This window comes from Leucoraja erinacea, chromosome 23, assembly GCF_028641065.1.
Source record: "Leucoraja erinacea ecotype New England chromosome 23, Leri_hhj_1, whole genome shotgun sequence".
Classification (NCBI taxonomy): domain Eukaryota; kingdom Metazoa; phylum Chordata; class Chondrichthyes; order Rajiformes; family Rajidae; genus Leucoraja; species Leucoraja erinaceus.
Genome location: NC_073399.1, coordinates 28,354,185 through 28,379,285, shown reverse-complemented (window position 1 = coordinate 28,379,285; position 25,101 = coordinate 28,354,185). Strand labels below are relative to the sequence as shown.

Sequence of the window (25,101 nt, the reverse complement as noted above, 5' to 3'; positions counted from 1 at the left end):
ATCTACGCTAAAAATCTTCCATTCTGAAATCCGAAAAATGTCCGAAATCCGACAAGTGTCTGGTCCCAAGGCTTTCGGATAAAAGGTTGTGCACCTGTAGTTTGTTTGTTTATATTATTCTTATCACAAATGTAAAGCACTTTGGCCAACGAGAGTTGTTTTTATAAATGTGCTATATAAATGAATGTGGCTTGACGTGACATGACAACCCTCAGTAAAAGACTGTCCATTCACCCTATCTATTCTCCTTAAGCTTTTATACCCCCCTCATTCACCCCCTCATCCCCCTGCGCTCCAAGGAATAAAGTCTTTGCCTGCCCAACCTCTCTCCATAGGTCAGGCCCTCGTGCCCTGGCAATATCCTTGTAAATCTTCTCCGCACTCTTTCAGGAGTCGGGAGTGTTTGTTTGTCATATGTCCTGAAATGGAAGAATGCAGCACCACTTCGTACAACACTACAGATATTTAAACATAATGCTCTATAAACACCATGATAAATAACAAAAAAGTTCAGTATATAAAAAATCATAATAGTGTAAAAGCAAAAATGATGTAGTTCGGAGGATGATGAACAAAAGTGCTGGAGAAACTCAGCGGGTGCAGCAGCATCTATGGAGCGAAGGAAATAGGCAACGTTTCGTCCCGAAACGTTACCTATTTCCTTCGCTCCATAGATGCTGCTGCGCCCGCTGAGTTCCTCCAGCACTTTTGTCTACCTTCGATTTTCCAGCATCTGCAGTTCCTTCTTAAACAAGTAGTTCGGGGGATGTTGTGTTTAATAGCCTGACCGTTATTGCTATCTTCCCAATAGCAGGATGACCAAAGCTGAAGACAATACTCCAAATGCAGCCTCGCCAACTGAAAGATGAACTAAACATTGGGAGCCTTAATTAATGTGCAGTATGTTATCAATTAGTTAATTAACCCAATGCTGAAAGTACATTGGAAAGGTTGCTCATTCTGTTGTGTAACACTGATGGCAGCCATCTTGCAACAGAACATGCCTCTGAAGGATGACAAATGTGTGACTGATCCAGAGAACAATCTCTAGATGTAAATACCTCTCTTGTTTAGAATCACTCTGTTTTCTCTCCGCTTGTATCACTTGTTTGATCCACTGCTCTTGATTTCCTCTCCAAGGATTAATGGAATAATCTCACCAATCTGCTCTCCTCCGAATAGCTCGTTCTTCACTCTTATGAATAATCAGCCAATGAGTTGATTGTCTCTCGTTGAGAGCTCCCATTCCAAACAGTTCCAATGAGATGCAGGTTATGAAGTTTGTGGGTTTCTCGGTTCTCTAAAGATAGAGAGCCCCCCCTGCCAAGTTGGTTTTAGAGATCCCTTACAAACATTCCAACTCCGATGAGCAGATGAACATTCAGGTGAATGAGGATGCCTCCACAACAAGGTGGCAATACTGGGGCACAGTGTCAGGGTGAAATATCCTGCCAGCCCTATTTACTGAGATCAATGATACTCTTTGTCATCAATCCAGTGAAATTGGTGACACCGACTAGCGTTGTTTCAATTCCCCACGACATGGTAACTGCAAGCACTAATATTTTATAGAGATACAGCGTGAAAACGGGCCCTTCAGCCCACCGTGTCCATTCCGACTAGTGATCACCAATACGCTAGCACTATCCTGCACACTGGGGATAGTTTACAATTTATTATCCAATGTTGGCGGCCTATACGTGGCGACTCTTTGCATATTTTATGCAAAACAAAGAGCTTCACTGTGACATGTCACATGTGACAATAAAATATCAATCAACGAATTAATTTGCAGAAGCCAATTAACCTACAAACCTTGCATTTTTGAACCGGAGCAACTGGAGAATACCCATGAAATCACAGGGAGAACGTGCAAACTCCTCACAGACAGCACCTGTAGTCAGGCTCGAATACGGGTTTCTGCCGCTGTAAGGCAGCAACTCTTGTAGTCAAACACAAAGTGCTGGAGGAACTCTAGGCCCTCTGCCTGCACACGATCCATATCCCTCCATTCCCTGCATATCCATGTCCCCTCTAGAAACCTCTTAAACCCCACAACTGCAAAATATTGTTATTATTTGTTCAGAATGTTGGTTTTGGATTGGTTTTGATCTGTGGTTGCACACACAAACCTGAATACAGGTGCTGTCTGTACGGAGTTTGAACGTTCTCCCTGTGACCGCGTGGGTTTTCTCCGGGTGCTCCGGTTTCCTCCCACATTCCAAAGACGTGCAGGTTTGTAGGTTAATTGGCATTTGTAAAATTGTAAGTGTGTGGGGTAGTCCCCCCCCCGTCGCTACAGGGTTGTCGCTGGTCGGCGCGGTGGTCGTTGTAAGTTTTCTTTTGTGAGGGCCTGCATCTGTAAAGTTGTGGGTAAAGGTGAGTGCCGGTGTAAAGTAAGGTTGGCGACGTTGGAGTAGGGTGTAAAAAAATTTTTTTTTTGACTCGATGGGGCTGAAGGGCTGTTTTCCACGCTGCATCTGATGAAAAGTGTAAAGTAAAGGTGTATGACGATTGGAGAGGAAAATCAAAAAACAGCGGTAAAAAATTAAAAATGCTCATTTTATCATCTGATGAATACAAATTGTGGGATAAAGGAAAGCTGAAAATAAATTCTGCCTGTACAAGTGTGTTAGTGCCCACAAGATGCGTGTATAGAACTGCCCATGTGTGAAATGTTTCGCTCTTTGTTTATCTAAATTGCTTAAAACATCAAATTTCGTCATTCTTCATTCCTTCCCTGTTCGTGATCTGCATCTGCTAAATAAAATAGCTATCAATATTTGCCTAAGTTAATTGATTAAAATAAACTGCCTTGTGGAACAGTCAATCCCAAGAGGTCTTCCGTGGCCATGTTCAATAGTGTGGTCTTACTCTGAAAATTGCGTTAGCAAATTGGTTGATTGATTGAAAGACACACCGTGGAAACAGGCCCTTCATTCCACCAAGACCACCATGACCATCGATCACCCATTCTCACTAGTTCGATGTTATCCAACTTTCTCGTCTACTCTCTACACACTAGTTTAGTTTAGTCTAGTTTATCGTCATGTGTACCAAAGTACAGTGAAAAGTTACAGAGTTACCGATTAACATCCAACACCAGGTATTTGAAGAAAACTGGTATTTTTCATTTTGCATGGTTATTTTCATGCAAAGATTTTTGCAGGGTGTATCAAACCCTGTAATATATTTCAGAAATAGATCTTTAACCTTTCTGCATCTCTCCACCGCTGCTGCCTGACCTGCTGGGTCTTTTCAGTATCTTCATTATCTTGTTTGATGCAGCATTTATAATATATTACTTCTGCGTAGGCAAACGTTTTTCTAAACTTGCGAAACCAAAAGTGGATTAAGAAGTTTCAGCCCATTGGTTTTGAGGTTAATTGGCTGTTGCAACATTGCCGTGAGGGTGAGTAGTAGGTAAATCGGGGGAGCGTGTTGGTATAATGACATGTCCAAGAAAGTAGGTAAAGGGAAATAAATAGTGTAACGTGACTGTGGTCATTACTCTGAGAGCTGGCATAGACTTGATGGGTCGAATGGCCTCCTCTCATGTCATAGAGTCATACAACACAAAGTCTAGTTCTTCGGCTCAACTTGTCATAGCTACACAGAGTCATACTGCATTGCAACCTACACCGACCAACATGCCCCCATCTACACTAGTCACACCTGCCTGGGTTTGGCCTATATCCTTCCAAACCTGTCCTATCCATGTACCTGACCACATTTATTTTAAACATTGTGTTAGTACCTGCCTCAACTACCTCCTCTGGCAACTCGTTCCATACACCTACCAACCTTTGTGTAAAAAAGTTACCGCTCAGGTGCCTGTTAAATCTTTCTCCCAATCACCTTAAACCTATGTCCTCTGGTTCTCAATTCCCCTACTCACTTTCCAGGTCTATTCCTCTCATCATCTTGTACACCTCTATAAGATGAACCTTCATCCTCCTGCGCTCCAAGGAAGAATGCCCTGCTCAACCTCTCCCGATAGCTCAGGCCCTCAAGTCCTGGCAACGTCCTCGTAAATCTTCTCCGCAATCTTTCCGTCTTAATGTGATCTTTCCTCGAGCAGTGTGACCAAAACTGAACACAATACTCCAAGTGCGGCCTCACCAACATCTTGTACAATATATGACAATAGACAATAGACAATAGGTGCAGGAGTAGGCCATTCGGCCCTTCGAGCCAGCACCGCCATTCAATGTGATCATGGCTGATCATCCCCAATCAGTACCCGTTCCTGCCTTCTCCCCGTATCCCCTGACTACGAATAGACATACGATGTCTTAAGGAAATATATTAAATTCAGGAGCAAGGCCATAGTAAGTAATTTCTTGCTTTCACACATTTCCGGTGATGACGTCACATTTGAAATTAATTGGTTAATTTCATTGAAAGCCTTGTGCACTATCATCGACTCAATGCTTTCAGATAGATTGACTGAATAGACTGAAGGGTATAGCATAGAAACAGGCCCTTCAGCCCACCATGTCCATGCCGCCCATTGCTCACCCATTCACACATTTTCAATGGCACTTTATTCTCACATGTACCAAGTTACAGTGAAATTCATTTTTGCATACAGTTCAGTACAACAACTACTTTACATAAGCACATCTTAGATAACAGTACGGGTGTATAGAAATAGTACACTGAGTACAAGAGGCGCCAGGTTCAGCACCATGTTCAAATCCCAGTTGCTGTTCTGTATTCTATGTGATCACACTTTTGCATCTACTCCCTACAAATTGGGGGGCAATTTACCTACAAATCCGCCCGTCTTTGGGACGCAGGGGGAAACCGGGGCACCCGGAGAAAGAATGTGCACACTCCACACAGACAGTACCCAAGGTCAGGATCAAACCCGGGTATCTGGCGCTGTGAGGCAGTGGCTCTACCCGCTGCGCCTCAGGTTGTGTGGTACATTTCTTGCAGAGGTCGTCGTTGCCCCACCCCCCCCAGTCATGACTGGCCATGGGTGATGCATCCTAGTTGTTGGCTGCTTGCTCCAAACCTCGTCTGAAGCAGCGTTGCTTGTGGCTGAAGAGACCAATGCTGGAGTGACAGTCTCTGTAGCAAAGGTCACATGTGTGTGTGTGTGTGTGTGTGTGTGTGTGTGCGTGTGTGTGTGTGGTCTCTGGTTTGTTGAAGTTGCTGCGTGCCCGCTTGTCTGCCGCTGCGTCCAACAGTTTCTCTTTCCCCGTTTTGAGATGTTGGTTCAGGGTACCTCTCCACCTCGTGCGGTCAGCTGCAAGACTCACTCTCCCAGGACTACACATCGATGTCGAGCGCCTTCATATCTCTCTTGCAGACATCCCTGTAACGTAGCTGGGGGCGGCCGATGGTTCTCCTCCCCGATGTCAGTTCTCCATTGAGGATGTCTTTTGGTATAAGGCCATCTTCCATGTGGTGGACATGGCCCAGCCACCGCAGTCTGCGCTGCCTGAGTAGAGTGGACATACTGGGAAGGCCAGCGTGAGACAGGATCTCGGCGTTGGACACTCTGTCTTGCCAGGATATGCCCAGGATGCGGTGGATGCTTCTCAGGTGGAAGGTGTTGAGTCTTCTCTCCTGCCTGGCATATGTAGTCCATGTCTCACTGCCCCATAGCAGCGTGCTGTTGACACAGGCGTTGTAGACTGCTATCTTTGTCTTCCCTGTCAGCTTTGGGTTGGTCCACACTCGAGTTGTGAGGCGAGCGAGAGTTGTAGCTGCCTTCCCGAACCTCTTATCAATCTCTGTGTCCAAGGAAAGGTTGTCAGTGATGGTGGAGCCGAGGTACGTGAACTGATGGATGACATCAAGTTCGTAGTCGTCGATGGAGATGACAGGCGTCGCCTCTGTATCCTGCCCCAAGACGTTTGTCTTCTTCAGGCTGATGGTCAGCCCGAAGTCCTTGCATGCCCGATAGAAGCGGCCCATCAGTGACTGTAGTTCCTGCCGGGTGTGGGACACAGCTGCAGCGTTATCGGCAAACAACATGTCTCTGATGAGAGCTTCACGTACTTTTGTCTTTGCTCTGAGGCGGGTGAGGTTGAAGATCCTGACATCTGATCTAGTTCGCAGGTAGATCCCCTCTGTTGCAGTGCCGAAGGTCACAGCTACACAACTAATGCCATAGTCAGCACAAAGTTATTTATTTTCCATCAATAATCTTCTCGGCACGATCGGCAGCTTTGGATGTAAAGGATAATCTATTTTTTCTTTTTTTTCTTCTTTCTTCCCGTAGTGTATTTAAGCATGGCACATATTGAAGGCTTTATGCTTTGAAGCGTGGGGCTGTGATGTTTTTGCGTTCAGAGAATAAATAATTTATCTTCATAAATTCAATGGTTCAATGGTGGTTCAGTAGTTTATTTATTGTCACGTGCACAGGAAGACAGTGGGAATCATGTTCTGCATACTATCCAGACAAATCCCACTACTATGATAGATACTCTTCTGGAACAGCTGGCAGAGAGTCGCCATGTTCTGGCATCATCTTGCAACTTCCATGCCTTTGAAAAGTCTGACCTTGCCCCAAGGAGACGTGCTGTTTCTTATTTTCTCACTCTAAGGCCCGGACTCCTGGCGGCACTGGAGCGGTGAAGTAGGGGTCGGCCTGGCCCAGCCCGATGCCGTCGGCTCCTTCCACCGCCACTCCGTGCAGCTACCTCAGTTCGATCCGCTCGCCCGCTCGCCCTGTAGGGCTTCCTACGGCCGCCTCCGCCAACACCGCCGCCCGCAGTTGTACAGGCGCTTATTCCACAAGTGTTGTTGCATTTGAGCCAGAGTTAAAAAATCAAGCAAGTCAGGCATGTTTAATTGTAATATGCACTGGGAATTGAACCATGACATTTTCGTACTTGCTGCAGCCTAACAGGCCAATTGATGCAAAAACGCAATAACTATATAATCAATAATAATCGATAATACAATTAATTATCAGTATTACTCAGTAACTAACACCATAATAGTGCAAAACCAAAGTCTAGAGTACAACTGTTTCTTTCAGCTGTTATCATGCAACTGAACCAACCTACCAACAACTAGAGAGCGGTCCTGAACTACTATCCACCTCATTGTAGATCCTCAGTCTATCTTTGATCGGACTTTACTGGACTTAATCTTGTACTAAACGTTATTCACGTTATTCCCTTTATCACGTGTTTGTAAATTGTGGACTGCTCGATTGTAATCTTGTATTGTCTTTCCGCTGACTGGTTAGCTCGCATCAAAAGCTTTTCACTGTACCTCATTGCACGTCACAATAAATTAACTGAAACTCAAACCACAACAAAGCCCATAGGGGACTGGTGCTGAGATAGGGTTGTGGCCAGTGTAGTGCAGCGTTCAATAGCCTGATGGTTGTTGGGAACAAGCTGTTCTTGAATCTGGAGGCCACAGTTCTCAGGCTCCTGTACCTTCATCATGATGGTGGCAGCAAGATGAGAGCGTGGCCAGGGCGGTGTGGGACTTCAATGAGATTGGCTGCTCGATAAAGTTTAATGTCATTATTTAATTTTCCAACCAGGCATGTACTGGCACTTTGTTGTCAGCAGTGTCTAGGTATCGTGTACTGAGACGGTACACAAGAGTCTATATGTAGGAAGGAACTGCAGATGCTGGTTTACACCGAAGATACACACGAAATGCAGGAATAATTCAGCGAGTCAGGCAGCATCTCTGGAGAAAAGGAATAGGTGACTTTTAGGGTTGTGTCTGAAGAATGTTTTTGACCCAAAACATCACTTATTCCTTTTATTTAGAGATACTGCCGGATCCACTGGGTTACTCAAGTATTTTGTGTCTATCTTCAGCATACTGGAGTTGCCAGATTTGGCACCAATTTCAAGTCCTAGGTGTTGTCAGTGCAGAGTTCTTAACCTGACCATGTAGGCCCATTGCCCTGATGGTGTTGTAGGGTTGGCCTGGCCAAGCCGAGGGTAGCCGTTGTTGTCCCCCACGGCTGCTCTACCACTCCGTGCAGCTGCAGACCATGTCCGGTCCACGTGATCGAACTTCTCGGCTCGGCGCCCGGTGCAGGGCCTGCAGCATCCCCCTCCACCTTCGAGGCATTGCACCACCTCCCGCAGCCGGCCTGCTTTTCCAACTCCGACTTCCTCCTCTCCAGTCCTCAGAGCGAGTCAGGGCCAGGCTCTGGGTGGGTTCCCCGTTCCGTGGCGTGCAAGCCAGGCTCGATGCCACGGCATGGTTGCAGCTCGCTGCGATCGTTCTGCCACAGGGCTCACTGTGGGACCCTCCATGACATGATGGGCCGAAGAGCCTGTTTCCGTGCTGTATGACTCCATGGCTGGCGACAGAAAATATTGATGCCAATTGTACTAAAGATGACCTAAAATAGATTTTGCAACAAGGTTTGATATCTGTTCCATTGCTGCTCGATCAATAAGCCATTCTCATTGTAAAGAAGCACTGAGTGATTTTCTGTAGCAAATTCAATCATGGAAATGAGCGGGAAAGAGACAAATCAACTTATTCCAGGAGGACAAAGTGAGCATCATATGTCCAGCACCCATCAACAGACATTAGATCATTTTCCTCTCAACATTATTTCTCACTCAAGAAGCATCTTGAAGTAAATTCCAACTCCGAGTGTCTGCAGCAAAAACTCCTGGGTTAAAAGCAACATGGCTAGATGCAGAATGAAGTTCATCTGTGCACTATAATTCCCCTCAGCCTCCTGAAACCCAGACAAGAGTCACCACAAGGGTTTCATTCTCATATGTACCAACAGAATAATTAAATTCTTACTTACTGCTGCTTAACAGGACAGTAAATGCAATAACACATAAATATATAATGATCAAAACTAGAATAATTTAATAGGAGTAATATTAGGTAACCATAATAGTGCGAGAAGAATGGAGAATGAAGTTCGTTGTGTGACCAAAGGCATAGTCCATAGAGGATCACAGTTGCTGAGGTTGGTGTTGTGCATTTTCCAAGAGTCTGATGTTTGCTGGGAAGAAGCTGCTTTTGAACCTGGAGGTCACCATTCTCAGCCTCCTGTACCACCTTCTCGATGGTAGCAGCGAGATGAGAGCATGGCCAGGGTGGTGTGGGTCTTTGATGATATTGGTTGCCTATATAGCAAAACTCGTACGAGTGAGATTATCCAAGAATATCGATTTGCCCCTTGACCAGTAAGGGTTGGTCTGAGACCATTAAGCCTCGACACCCAGGACAGTGCTGAGCAACAAATACAGCCTTTGTTTGAATAAACTCTGGGTTGAATTTGTAAATATCTGTGTACAAGACATTGCCCCATCCACGTTTATCAATTATTCATCTTCCAATTTTTACTTACATTGAAACACAATAATGAACGAACTATCATGCTGCGAAAGTGACTGCAATAATGAATGAACAAACTCTGGTGTAAATGACAGGACAAGCAGAGGCAATGTTGATTCGCTGACCTCCAGTGTGCTGAGGTCTTCTATATTTAAGGAAACATTTCAACCTCATCTTCTATTCATTAATCAGCACCGTGTTCAGAAATATCGAATGTGTTGAAGAATACATTCACATCAGAGAACCATTTGTATCTTATTCCAGGAGTGGATTGTATCTTACCAATAACATCAGCCCACTCCAGTTAGACGTCTAATATTCTTGTTTTGATCATCAAGGTGAACCAGAGAGCTCTCAGGGATTGGTGTTGAATTGAATTACAGAATTATGCCTTGTGAAATTTTCATATTGGTCAACTATCATTGGTGCTGGCTCGATTGTAATCATGTACAGTCTTTCCGCTGACTGGTTAGCACGCAACAAAAGCTTTTCACTGAATCTCGGTGCACTTGACAATAAACTAATCTAAACTATATGCAGCTAAGTATCCAATGCCTTTGCTACCCCTTAATCACCCGCATTGAGAGCTCTCTGGTTTAGGTTGATTATTGTCACATGTACCAAGGTACAATGAAAAATGCACGCTATTCAAACAGATCGGATCAAACATGTAGGAAAGAACTGCAGATGCTGGTTTAAAAGACACAAAATGCTGGAGTAACTCAGCGGGACAGGCAGCATCCCTGTTGAGAAGGAATGGGTGACGTTTATGGCCGAGACCCTTCTTCAGACTGATCAGATAATGCAATACATAAATACAAATACATCTATAGAATCTATACAATCGTCAAACTCAAGCGCAGTGCATAGAGCAAAGGGTGCAGAATATAGTTCTCAACATTGTAGTGTATCAGTTCCATAGACAAGGTCCAATGTCCGCAATGGGGTAGAGGTGAATCGGATAGTACCTCAGTTTATGGAAGGGCTGTTCAGAAGCCTGATAACAGAGGAGAGGAAGCTGTTCCTGTATCAGAAATCCTGGCACCAGTGCAATGTGAGATCTTTATTGTTTATTTCATACTGATTAGTTCTGTTTCTTATTATGGGCCAGAATGTTTGAAAAGGACTTTCACCTTATTCATGGCTGCACAGTGGCGATAGAGTTGCTGCCTTACCGCACCAGAGACCCAGGTTCAATCCTGACTAGTGTTGATGTCGGTACGGAGTTTGTATGTTCTCCTTGTGAGCGGGTGGGTTTTCTTTGGGTGCTCATACCCCATATCCTGAAGACATGCAGGTGTGCAAGTTAATTGGCTTCTGTAAATTGTTCCTGGTGTGCAAGATGGTGTTAGTGTACGGACGATTGCTGCTAGATTCCATGGGCCGAAGGGCCTGTTTCTGCGCTGTATCTCCTGAAAGAAAACAAAAAAAAAACATTCAACCTTTGCTGCAGGCCCTCCATGACACCTCATCCTTGCTTGGATAAGGAGGTCAAATCTGTGCATAAAACCCCACGTGCCTTCTCACCGAGGCCCAATATAATTGCAGGAAGACTTCTTACTCCAGCATTCAAGTTTCCTCATATAAATGACTAAATACCAACATACTCATAATGATGTCAATAAGCTGGAAAGGGTGCAAAATAGATTGACCAGGATGTTACCTGGGCTTGCAGAGCGAGGTATAGGGAGAGGTTGGATAGTCTGGGACATTTTTACCTAGGAGTGTACGAGACTGAGGGGTGAGCTTATTGAGGCGTAAATGATCATGAGGGGCATGGATAAAGTGAAAGCTCACAGTTCTTTCCCCAGGATAGAAGATTCTAAAACCAGAGGACATAGGCTTAACGTGAGAGGGGAGAGATTTAAGAGGAACCTCAGGGAAAACTTTTTCTAGTTGGAACCGTCTTCCAGATTGACGGAGTAAGGGGGGAAGAGAGCTGGAAAAGAGCGGTGAGGGCAAGACAAGTGATAGGGGGATACAGGTGAGGCGAGGAGGGGGTGATTAGCAGATGGTTGGAGTAAGCTGGAGGTAAGAAGGAGACAAAAAGGTGTCAGATAAGGAGAGAAGAGGAGGAATGTAATTTAGAGGCAGTTATGGGTGGAAAGGGGCAAGGGAGAGGGAAAAGGGGATGGATAAAGAGAAATAAGGAACTCGGGAATGGGAGATGAGCTTACGGATGAGCGGGAGAAATGTGCGTGCACAGGGTGGGGGCAGCGCAAAAAGATGCAGCGTGGGGGGAGGATAGGTCTTGAAATTGGAGAATTCCTTGTTCATAATTAAATGTTTTGATTGATTGATTGATTGATTGAAAGATACAGCATGGAAACAGGCCCTTCGACCCAGCAGGTCCACGCCAACCATTGTCACTAGTTCTATGTTATCCCACTTTCTTTACCACTCCCTACACACTGGGGCCAATTTTACAGAGGGCCAATTAACCTATAACGCTTAGAGATCTTTGGGATCTGGGAGAAAACCGGAGCACCCCGAGGAAACCCACACGGTCACGGGGAGAACGTGCAAACTCCACACAGGCAGCACCCGAGGTCGGGATCGAACCCGGGTCTCTAGCGCTGTGAGGCAGCGGCTCTTCCCGCTGCGCCGCCGTGCCTATCTTGTTTGGGACGTTGTTCCTTCCCTGCAATATGCATCGCAGAGGGTTCAATCAAACAAGTGCTCGCATGAAGCAGTGAATATATTTCGCTTCTAATTGAACTGTAATGGCTGTACTGCCCACATGGTAAACCTGATCTTCTTCTGTCTGCAGTGACCGGTTTCCCGTACCCTGCAGCGGGTGCAACTGTTGCCTACAGAGGAGCGCACTTACGGGGGCGAGGCCGCGCCGTCTACAACACCTTCCGCGCTGCTCCCCCACCTCCACCCATCCCCGCATACGGAGCGTGAGTACCAGTCCAAATACGCCTCAGATTTTTTACTTCCATGCTCCTCCTTCAACTGTCCAGTACAAACTATTTTCTGAGTTTGTTAACTGTATCTGATATTATTAGACCTGCCGTGCCTGGACCTTTGAATGTGCGGCAACTAATGCAGCGTTAACATTCACTGCGGATGTTTTGTGTTCTGTTCCAATAAGGCAATGGGGAGATGTGCGGTGTCACCATTTTGTGCTTGGGCATGTGTTTGGTCTTATGCCTTACCACTTTTAAGATTAACTCGAAATAAATTACAAGCCAATTCTACAGTGCATTCAGAAAGTATTCAGACCCCTTCACTTTTTCCACATTTTGTTACGTTACAGCCTTATTCTAAAATGGGTTAAATTATTTTTTTTATCATCAATCTACACATAATACCCCATAACAAAAAAGCGAAAACAGGTCTTTAGAAATATTTGCAAAGTAATTAAAAAGAAATTACAGAAATATCACATTTACATAAGTATTCAGACCCTTTACTCAGTACTTTGTTGAGGCACCTTTGGCAGCGATTACAGAAGATTGGGTATGACATTACAAGCTTGGCACACCAGTATTTGGGTAATTTCTCCCATTCTTCTCTGCAGATCTTCTCAAGCTCTATCAGGTTGGATGGGGAGCGTCGATGCACAGCTATTTTCAGGTCCCTCCAGAGATGTTCGATCGGGTTCAAGTCCAGGCTCTGGCTGGGCCACTCTCATCTTTCCCTCGATCCTGCCTAGTCTCCCAGTTCCTGCCACTGAAAAAACATCCCCACAGCATGATGCTGCCACCACCATGCTTCACCCTAGGTATGGTATTGGTCAGCTGATGAGCGGTGCCTGGTTTCCTCCAGACGTGACGCTTGGCATTCAGGCCAAAGAGTTCAATCTTGGTTTCATCAGGCTAGAGAATCTTGTTTCTTATGGTCTGAGAGTCTTTTAGGCGCCTTTTGGCAAACTCCAAGCGGGCTGTCATGTGCCTTTTACTGAGGAGTGGCTTCCGTATGGCCGCTCTACCATAAAGGCCTGATTGGTGGAGTGCTACAGATATAGTTGTCCTTCTGGAAGGTTCTCCCATCTCCACAGAGAAATTCTGGAGCTCTGTCAGAGTGACCATTGGGTTCTTGGTCACCTCCCTGATCAAGGCCCTTTTCCCCCTGATTGCTAAGTTTGGCTGGGCGGCCAGCTCTATGAAGAGTCCTGGTGGTTCCAAAGTTCTTCCATTTAAGAATGACGGAGGCCACTGTGTTCTTCGGGCCCTGCAATGCTGCAGAAATTGTTTTATACCCTTCCCCAGTTCTGTGCCTCGACACAATCCTGTCTCGGAGGTCTACGGACAATTCCTTTGTCTTCATGGCTTATTTTTTGCTCCGACATGCATTGTCAACTGTGGGACCTTATATAGACAGGTGTGTGCCTTTCCAAATCATGTCCAATCAATTTAATTTCCCATTGGTGGATTCCAATCAAGTTGTAGAAACATCTCAAGGATAATCAATAGAAACAGGATGAACTTAAGCTCAATTTTGAGTGTCGTAGCAAAGGGCCTGAATACTTATGTAAATGTGATATTTCAGTTATTTATTTTTAATTACTTTGCAAATATTTCTAAACACCTGTTTTCACTTCTTCATTCTGGGCTATTGTGTGTAGACTGATGATAAAAAAAAATGTTTTCATCCATTTTAAAATAAGGCTGTAACGCAACAAAATGTGGAAAGAGTGAAGGGGTCTGAATACTTTCTGAATGCTCTGCATAAAGTGATGACACAGGAAACTGCAGATGCTGGAATCTTGAGCAAAATGTAAAGTGTTGGCACTCGCTCAAGTTTAGAAGGATGAGGGGATATCACCTAGAAAATTACCGAATAGTGAAAGGCCTGGATAGGGTGGATGTGGAGAGAGTGTTTTCACCATTGGAAGAGTCCAGGATTGGAGAACACAGCCTCAGAACAAAAGAATGTACCTTTAGAAAAGAGATGAAGAATAATTAATTTTGCCAGAGGATGGCGAATCTGTGGAATACATTGCCACAGGTGGCTGTGGAGGCCAAGTCTGGGTATTTTTAAGCAATGACAGGTATGTGATTCCTCAGGGTGCTAAAGGTTATGAGGAGCTCGAAGGAAAATGGGGTTGAGGGAAAAATAGATCAATCATGATCGAATAGCAGAGTGGTTTTGATGGGCCAAATTATGCCCCTATGACTTATGAACATACTGGAGGAACCCAGAGGGTCAGATATTATCTGTAGAGGGAATGGACTGATGACCTTTCTCCAGACTCGTGGATTAGGGAGAGAACAGTGGAAAAGTGAGATGAAGCGTGAGACAGGGAAAGAAGGCTGAAAAATCCTTCTACCCCGTCAATCTGAGACAGGGTCCCATTGTGAAACATCGCCTGTCCATTCCCTCCATAGATGCTACCTGACCCGCTGAGTTCCAGCAGCACTTTGTGCTTTGATTGGGATGGTGAATTGGCTATTAATTAAATTTTGTCCTACATTCTATAAAAAATCTATACATGATTCTACAAAAGGATATTCCCTTTTAGATGGATCGATTCTCATCTGCTTTACTTTGAAGCTGTAAAACATAACGAAAGATTTGGCACGATTGGGGGAAATGTTTTCAGGAAATGCTAATTGTCATGTATTTGGAAAGGGTTTTTACAAAATGCTAATTGTAGCGAAATTGGTTCCAGAGAAACAACATGAAAACTGCCTGTTCCTGCTGATCTTTAACCCTGGGTGTGACCCCGAATTTAAAATCCCTCTAAATTAGCGGCTATAGGAGTTCACTTTTGTCTTACTGTGCCCTTTCAGAGCTGTGCAATCTTTTAGAAATGATTCTTGCTAATTTAAAGTGAAGCAGAGACGATAAATATCGCTGCTAATAAAAAATAGCTGGTGGAAAAATTCTGCAAATGATGCAGTAACAAGGTGGCAGGGAATCGCTGTAAGCAAGGTAATATGAAATCGAGGACAAATTTGCTCTTGAAAGATTATTTGTTTAACACAGCGGAGATGCATAATTGGATAGAATTTTAATTAAAGTTTTAATAGGAAAATTATTTGTCCTCAATTTATATTTGAATTTCTTACTTTTCACTACAAATGTGTATTGCTAATGTCAACGGTTCGGAGCATGTTGCCACTGAAGCAACAGTAAGGTCGGGATGCCCACACACGTGGTGTCAAACATGGATGTCACGGACTAATTGAATGGATCTGTCAGTGTGCTGGACTTCTTCGGACTTTGCCTGGATAGAGTGGATGTGGAGAGGATGCTTCCACTATTGGGAGAGTCTAGGACCAGTGGGCACAGCTCCACACATGGAGCCTAGGTTTGCTGAGTTTCTCAGTCACCACACCAGTGCACGGCCCCTCAGATGGTGGATCCAAAGCCCTATCGATTACAACAGTGAATCAGGACGACAAGGGAAGGAATAATTTCTCATTAGTTTAATTTCCTTATTTTGAGTATTTTAGTTTAGTTTGGTTTATTGTCACGTGCACTGAGGTACATAGAAACATAGAAACTAGGTGCAGGAGGAGGCCATTCGGCCCTTCGAGCCAGCACCGCCATTCATTGTGATCATAGCTGATCGTCCCCTATCAATAACCCGTGCCTGCCTTCTCCCCATATCCCTAGACACCACTAGCCCCTAGAGCTCTATCTAACCCTCTCTTAAATCCATCCAGTGACTTGGCCTCCACTGCCCTCTGTGGCAGGGAATTCCATAAATTCACAACTCTCTGGGTGAAAACGTTTTTTTCTCACCTCAGTCTTAAATGGCCTCCCCTTTATTCTAAGACTGTGGCGCCTGGTTCTGGACTCGCCCAACATTGGGAACATTTTTCCTGCATCTAGCTTGTCCGGTCCTTTTATAATTGTATATGTTTCTATAAGATCCCCCCTCATCCTTCTGTGTAAAACTTTGGGAAAGGTGGACTGAGGTAGAGTGAGTGTTTTAGGGGAATCCCACGCAGCCACGGGGAGAGCATGCAAGCTCCACCCAAACAGCACCCAAGGTCATTAACGAACCTGGGCCTGTGATGCTGTGAGGCAGCAGCTCTACCAGCTGCGCCACCGTGCCGTCTGTATAAAATAACAAATGGGTTGGGCACAGAGAAACTCTTTGCACTTTTCTGCCCTCTTTCAGCAGAATAAAATTAGAATTGTGCAATGGAGAGGTTGGAGAGGAAAGCATTTTACAGAATAGGAGGGGAAGACAGGAACGGACAAATGGGCAAGTCCATGATGAGGTGGAATGAACGGGAGACTAAATGAATGATTGACTAAAAATTGAATTACTGTGAATAATTGTGTGTTGTGTCTACGATTAAAGCAAAGTTAATGTTTCAATTGCCTTTCGTGGCCAAACAAGGGAAGGACAAATCTACCAAAGGCCAGGCTTATTTCCCCGAAATATCTTCTCCCTTCCTTCCTATCCTGAAACTGCCTGCCCTACACTGTATTTCCAGCATTTTCAGTTTTTATGTTACGCTTGGTGCGACTGACAGAGATTCAAAGCAGATAGTCAATGCCTGTAATCGGACCCAACACACATTAGCACACAAGATAACCATGATCCTCCTCAGCTTAGAGTCATCGAATGATACAGTGTGGAAACAGGCCCTTCGGCCCAACTCGCCCACACCGGCCATCAATGTCCCAGCTACACTAGTCCCACTTGCCTGCGCTTTGTCCATATCCCTCCAAACCTGTCCTATCCATGTACCTGTCTAACTGTTTCTTAACCAAGGGGATAGTCCAAGTCTCAACTGCTTCCTCTGGCAATGTGTTCCATACACCCATCACCCTTGAGAAATTAAACAATGCAATTCCTTAAAATAGTTACCTATCCAAATGTAGCCAAATTCTCCTTGGGTTTGCTTATTAGAGCGCAGCATGAAAGGAAATTAAGACTAACAATTTTTATTGTGACCATCTTACCAGGGTGTAACAGATCTGGAGGCAAACCTCAACAAATCCTTTAAGATCACCTGCATTTATTATTCATGTTTCGTATATAATTTGAAGCTTAACAAAACCTGCAAAGAAAGTCATTAGTAGCTGGATTGCAAATAATATATTCCTTGCACAACGTTTGGGGAGTTCAGTGTTGAGTTAACAAGTCACTGTTTTTTGGAGGTTAGCGTCATGTTTAAAACTTTCATCTGGCAACAATGATCTCACTCCTACACTGCACCTATTTCCCAACATTAGCCTTAAAAATCAAAAGCGCAAAGAGCTGGTGTATAAAGTAAATAGAATTTACCAGCAAGAGCATCATCTGATCCGGAAAAAGGGACATCTATATGTGGATATCAACAAATTTTAGATTGATATAGAAATTACAGATATTATAGAGCCTTATATTTCAATCTCACCATTTTTATTTAATTGTATGTCTAACCTGGCCAGTGAAATTTCACTACACCAATTGGTGTATGTGACAATAAATGAACCTTATGAACCACTGCCAAGTGCTCCGTTGAAACACTGCGTATCTGTGAATTCATGGAATTGATTTTTGGAGATTTTTTTTTTTTTTTAAATTTTTGGTGCAAGATTTTGGGAGAAGAAGAGGGTTGTGATTAAAACCTGTGATTAAAAAGTACCTTCAGGCTCTGAGGATTTAAGCTGTGACATCTGAATGAAGACCTCAGAAATCCTCCTGTTGTGCTGTACACCCACACCAGGCTCCTACACAGCCTGCAGAATGTCAATCTCCAGCAAAGAGATGCCAAAATCAGACCTCCTTTTGGCATTGGTTATCACACAGGCAACAAGAAAACTATATATATATATATATGTATCTCAGTTACTTGATCATCTTGAACGCTGCATGCCTTCTGGGGACAGTATATATTAAGCAAGGTTCAATTTGAACAAGCTTCATTTGACAAAGGAATGGAACTTGTTGGATTGGCATGAAGTGAGACCAGAGTGGACGGGTTTTGCTCATTAGCCGAGCTTGCCCTGCGATCAAACTGAGTTTATGGGAGTGTTTTTTTTAATATAATCAAATATGCAAAATATAATCGGTACTCTTCCTATTGTTTTGCAGAGTTGTGTACCAGGATGGGTTTTATGGGGCAGAAATCTACGTGAGTATTGTTTTTAAATCAGATCATAGTCAAGTGATTAGCAAAGGTCTCAGCTGACAGTTGTCATCCCATTATGGGAATTGTGCAATTTAATACGCAACCTGATCCTGTCCTACAGCTGATGTTGCTCATGTTATTGGATTCAGTCAAGTGTCAAACAATGCAAATATTGTACTTACAAATCAATAAGTCTACCTCCATAAAGTGGCTGCTATTTGATGAGCATTAAGCCACACTTCATGTACTTGGCTCAAGAGATTCGACAAATCAAAGAATCATAGCGAGACATACAGCGTGGAAACAGGCCCTTCAGTTCAACTTGCCCATGCCGACCGACATGCCCCATCTACACCAGTCCCACCTGCCTGCACTTGGCCCATACCCCTCTCAACCTAATGTGTAGGAAGGAACTGCAGATGTTGGTTTACATCGAAGATAGACCCAAAATGCTGGAATAACTTAGCGGGAGAGGCAGCATCTCTGGAAAGAAGGAATGGGTGACATTTCAGGTCGAGACTCTTCTTCTGAATTCAGTCTGAAGTAGGGTCTTGACCCGAAGCATCACCCATTCCTTTCTCCAGAGATGCTGCCTGTCCTGCTGAGTTACTCCAGCATTTTGTGTCTATCTTCCTCTAAAACCCATCCTATTCATGTACCTGTCTAAATGCCTCTTAAGCCTTGCAATAGTGCCTGCCTCAACTTCCTCCTCCGGCAGCTCGTTCCATTCACACACTACCCTTTGTGTAAAAAAAATATCCCCCAGGTTCCTAATCTAATATCAGAAAAATAAAATGGAATTGCTCCAACATAGAATCGGTTTGTCTGGCTCCCAACTAAATTAGTCCCCTTAATCCAGCATTAACAAGTATTAAAAACTCAGAGATAACTAAGTTATCAGGAGGAGAGTGAATCACTTTCAACAAATTTATCCTATTAAATAACGCAAAGTACATTGGCTGCAGATTATATTCAAACCAAAATAAATCTCAAAAAAGAATATTTATACCTAGTAGTTACAAGTTAGAACTTGAATCCTAACGATTTTGTAATAATGAGATGAGAGATTGCTGCTTTCCTATTAAATTCCCTATTGAAAGAATGTTATTAAACCATTGCTTAACAACAGCCAATCTGTGGAAGAATGTGGCCAAGAAAGGATCAATGAACGAGTCTGAAGATCTAGCAAGTTTATTCCCATATAAAATACCGCTACAAGGTAGCAGTTTACAATACATGTAACATATACGCAGAAACGGAATTTCTAATCACATTTAACAACATCACTTTATAACTTATTTAATGGTAATATTAATCAGCGCATTTTTTGAAGACATAAAGGTGCCATTGCACACATAGAGTGATACAACATGGAAACAGGTCCTTCAGCCAAACTCATCCATGCCAAGATGCCCCATCTCCCATCTACACTAGTCCACCTGTCTGCGTTTGGCCCATATCCCTTTAAACGTTTCCTATCCGTGTATCTGTCCAAGTGTCTTTTAAAAGTGTCGTATCAATTGAAAATGAAACTACAGTTAGTTTAGTTTAGAGATACAGTGTGGAAACAGGCCTTTTGGCCCACCGAGGCCATGCTGACCATTGATCACCTTTTCACATTAGCCCAATGTTATTCCACGTTCCCACTGCCTACACACTCGGTGCAATTCACAGAAGCCAATTAACCTACAAACCCACACGTCTCTGGGATGTGGGAGGAAACCGGAACACCCAGAAGAAATCCACGCACTCACAGGGAAAACGTGCAAACACTTAGAGACAGCACCCAAGGTCAGAATTGAACTCTAGTCTCTGTGTCGTGAGGACAGCAGCTCTACCTGCTGCATCACTGTGCTGCCTTGAACTACAATATTTTTCCATCCATATATCCACCCCCCTACTGTTTTATTTTTATGACAAACCAACTTCTAACTTAATAAACTAATCATTAAATGTACAAAATCAACAATAAAACCATAAATGTGAAACCGTAGTTTTTAACTTTTTAGAGATCCAGTGCTGCCACAGGAAACCCACAGATGCTGTTATTTTAAGATTCTGAAGTACAAGTTTACTGTTGCATAGTGTATAGTATAACATGTTGAGTTCCTTGTGCAGCTCCCCTGGTGTGTTTACAGAATGGTTTCAGGCTGGGGCACAGTGCAGGGATAACGATCCTTCTGACACTGTTGTCACAGTTAGACAATCGACAGTTTGTAAGTCTGAATGATCTTGGCCCCGTGCAGCGGGCGGCTCTGTCAGAAACGGGTAGGACCCGAGGAGTCTGTGGTCCCGCGATAAGGTTGTTCTCTCACTGGTTTATCAACTACTTTGAAGCTGCGGCACAGTGGTGCAGCGGTAGAGTTGCTGCCTCACAGAGCTGGAGACCCAGGTTTCGATCCTGACTACGGGTGCAGTCTGTATGGAGTTTGTACCATTTCCCTGTGACCTGCTTAGGTTTTCTCCGGGTGCTCTGGTTTCCTCACAGTTAATTGGCTTCTATAAATTGTAAATCATTCGTAATGTGTAGATTAATGCTGGAGTAATGCTGGTCGGCGCAGACACGGTGGGCCAAATGGCCAGTTTCCACACTCTATCTCTAGTCTAATGTGGTGTTAATTCGCAAGTTAACCAATTCTGGTATAGAGTTCTTTTCAACCACCTTGAAAGTATTGAATCTGATGGCATTTTTAGATAGGAGTTTGCATAAGTATTTAAATTTTATTTTGAGATCTAACATACAATTTATAAACTATTTATTGAGGCTATTTTATTCAACAGGATTGAATATTGGTCTGGGTCTTGCATTTGCTTTACCTGTGCTTGATATCACCTGATCATAAGTCGTGATTCACCATGCAGAAATCCAACTGCTTATCAACTCCCTGTACACACGCACAGACAGAGGCACACACAACATTTGAGTTGTTCTGCTGGGGAACTGTCCACCAAAGCCAACATGATGTGGCCTGACAAATCATCTATATCTACAGTGTACAGGCATGAATACAGCAAGTCTATTAGATATTGGGTTCCACCCAAGGAGAGCCTTATGTAAGAAGGTTTACCGAGTGAGGAGTGTGTGAGCGGGAGTGTGTGCGAGTGAGTGAGTGTGTGTGTGTGTGTGTGTGTGTGTGTGTGTGTGTGTGTGTCAGTGGGTGGGTGTGCCTGTGTGTGTGTGTGCGCGAGTGTGTGTGGGTGTTTGCGCTACAGGAGGAACACAGTGACACTGATGGTGGGGGAATCGACATGTCAGACATGTGTGGAGGAAATGAGTGAACAGCAAGGCAACAGGACGATGCTGGCTGGCAGATTGTGCCCCACAATATGCCAACCACAGCCCATAGTTTGGGGTATTCCAGGAGCAGAGGGGGGAAGGAACAACTTTAAATGTTGCACAACTCCATAATGCAAAACATATTTTGTAAGTTTGTGGCACGTTAAGTCAGTCACTGCTTCCACTACAGCCAGTACCGATACATTACTGGTTTTCATGGAAATAGCTAGCCTGGAGCAATCCTACCGCACAATATCCCAAAGGGTTGCCATTCATATTCATGCAACGCTGAGTTCCTTCGCTACTGTCACTATTAAAGAGATGCCCACATCTCCATACTGTAAAACCCTGTGCAGAAAAACATCATATTCACAGCCGTAAACAAATTAATTAATTAAGAACAAAAGCTGTCCATTAAACCTGGTGAAGAGGTCCAAGGGCAATTGGCTGGCCATTCTATGGAGTACGTTCAATAGACAAACGCAGTCAAGCTTTGAAGTAAACCCTGATGAGAAAAAGAAATATGTGTGCAAATTTGGTGTGTGCTTTAATTGAGCTTCTTACTCCTTGATTACAAGTGTCTTAGGACTCAAAAGCCAAAGAACTGCTTTTGTACACAACAAGGCTTCCTTTAGCAGGTTAGCCCGTGGTCTAAAGAACCGTACGAATGAATTTTAAACAATTACATTAGTTCGGAGGCTTAATAACTAGCCCAGAATTTTAGCTTGCAAGAATCAAAGTCACATTTCTACTATCTCTTTTGCAGTTTTTTTCAAAGTGTATCCAAGCCCTACACTGTATCATGTTTCCATGAATGCATCGCAATAATAGCAATGAGATTGATATGAAAAATTGGAGAGCTTCCTCCGTTGCAGGTTTTTAAACAAGCTGTGGCTAATGTCCATGACTAATGGCTTCAAACTTTATTCTGGAAGAAATATGGTCCAAATCCTGTGCTTGCCTTGGGTACAATTGTTTACAGAGCCCAACTTAATGAGAGAGCATATTCCTACAAGGTTGGTCATGGAACATAGGAGCAGGGTCAAGGGCCAAATGGTGTCATTCAAGTACTTAGATTTGTGGTTCTATGAAAATAGTCACAGTTCACACATCACGCACATGCACATGCACACGCACACGCACAGCCCATCTCACACACACGCACACCCACACGCACAGCCCCTGCACATGCACACGCACACGCACAGCCCATCTCACACACACGCACACCCACACACACAGCCCCTCACACACATGCACACCCACACACACAGCCCATCTCACACACACGCACACCCACACGCACACCCCCTCACACACACACACACACCCACACCCACAGCTCCCATCTCACACACATGCACACCCACACCCACAGCCCATCTCACACACATGCACACCCACACGCACAGTCCATCTCACGCACATGCACACCCACATCCACATCCACAAGCCATCTCACACACACCCACACCCACAGGCCATTTTTCACACACACACCACACCACACAAACCACACACACACACACACCCACAGCCCACCACACACACCCACAGCCCATCTCACACACACACACACACCCACAAGCCATCTCACACATACGTGCAAACATGCATGCACCCACACCCCATAGAAACATTGAAAATAGGTGCAGGGGGAGGCCATTTGGCCCTTCGAGCCAGCACCGCCATTCATTGTGATCATGGCTGATCATCCACAATCAGTAACTCGTGCCTGCCTTCTCCCCATATCCTTTGATTCCGCTTGCCTCTAGAGCTCTATCTAACTTCCCTTTTAAATTCACCCAATGAATTGGCCTCCACTGCTTTCTGTGGCAGAGAATCCCACAAATTCACAACTCTCTGGGTGAAAAAGTGTTTTCTTATCTCAGTTTTAAATGGCCTCCCCTTTATTCTTAGACTGTGGTCCGTGGTTCTGGACTCCCCCATCATTGGGAACATTATTTCTGCATCTAGCTTGTCCAGTCCTTTTATAATTTTATACACACACGCACATACTTCACACACATCCACAACCCATCTCACACACAAGCACGCACATACACATAAACACAAGCACACAAACATGCACACAAACATGCAAACACATAACCCAACTCACACACACATGCACACAACACAAGCATACACACATGCACACAAACACGTGCACAAACATACACATACATACACATGCGCCCAAACACACACAAATGCTGAAACGCAAACATGCACCCATGCACATGCGCACCCACACACGTCCACGCACACACGTAAACAAAAACACACATGTGCAAGAACACACATATACTCAGGCCAAGAAGTTGGTTAGGCAATGGTGAGAACTATTTACTTACAAATTGGCACACTTTCAGGTGTAAATTACTGACTACACTCCCCACAGGAGATTGCAAAGCTCCCATTGCCAAGAGTATGCACCATTTTTCACATCATTTCCAACATAGCAACGTATCAATTAAATTCCCCGCATTAATTTCTGGGCCAAAATCTCATTGAACAGCAGGATGTCAATATTTGCACGCTTTTGAAAGCATTTACTGTACAATCGGACCAGATTGGACATGGAACGTCCTCATTGGATGCCACCTGTAAATTATGAAAGAAAAGGCATCCACAATGCCAACAATAAGTTTGCTGAAATTTCCTGCGGACTCAAAATGTGCCTTTAGCCAAGAAAAGCACTGATCCCACACCACCAGGCCTAGCATACATGTGTTTGATGCGTGATGTGGTAGTGTGTATGGAGAGCACTTCCGCGATTTCATCACAGGCGGGCAGGGTGGGCAAGAAGACTTGCGGCACATTGACCTTCATCAGTCAGAGTATTGAGTACAGAAGCTGGGAGGTCATGTTGCACTTGTACAATACATTGGGGGCGCCATATTTGGAGTATTGCGTTCAGTTTTTGGTCACCCTGCTATATGTAGGAAGGATGTTGTTAAAAGGTGCAGAGGAGATTTACGAGGATGTTGCCAGGACTAGAGGGCCTGAGCTATTAGGGGAGAGGTTGAGGGGGGGAAAGACATATTAGGAACTTTTTTACACAAAGGGTGTTAGGTAAATGGAACAAGCTGCCGGAAGAGGTAGTTGAGGCAGGTACATAAGTATACTATCACCATATAACCATATAACCATATAACCATATAACAATTACAGCACAGAAACAGGCCATCTCGGCCCTACAAGTCCGTGCCGGACAAATTTATTTTGCCTTAGTCCCACCTGCCTGCACTCATACCATAATGAGCAATTTATTTTTAAATGATACCAATGAACCTGCCTTTTATAGACCATGTATAAGACCCCTGAACTTCTGAGGAATAGATCAAAGAAAAGGTAAATACACAATCTTTTATCCTGAGTAGGGGAATCAAAAACCAGAGGACATTGGTTTAAGCTGAAGGGGGGAAAGACATATTAGGAAGGAACTTTTTTAACCCAGATCCCTACACAAAGGGTACCATTTAC

At 44.1% G+C, this 25,101-nt stretch overlaps 1 protein-coding gene across 12 annotated transcripts in view; it reads left to right on the top strand.

Moving 5' to 3' along the window:
• Window positions 1–25,101, top strand: part of LOC129708437 (RNA binding protein fox-1 homolog 3-like) — a 1,476,502-nt gene that overhangs the window by 1,412,578 nt on the left and 38,823 nt on the right. For 11 of the 12 annotated variants that reach the window (XM_055654200.1, XM_055654199.1, XM_055654194.1 and 8 more), the window contains 3 exons: window positions 12,077–12,209; window positions 12,833–13,036; window positions 18,299–18,338. In XM_055654200.1, coding sequence (XP_055510175.1) covers window positions 12,077–12,209; window positions 12,833–13,036; window positions 18,299–18,338 — 377 coding nt within the window. The remainder of the gene's footprint in view (window positions 1–12,076; window positions 12,210–12,832; window positions 13,037–18,298; window positions 18,339–25,101) is intronic. The other variant, XM_055654203.1, reaches the window with a different exon arrangement.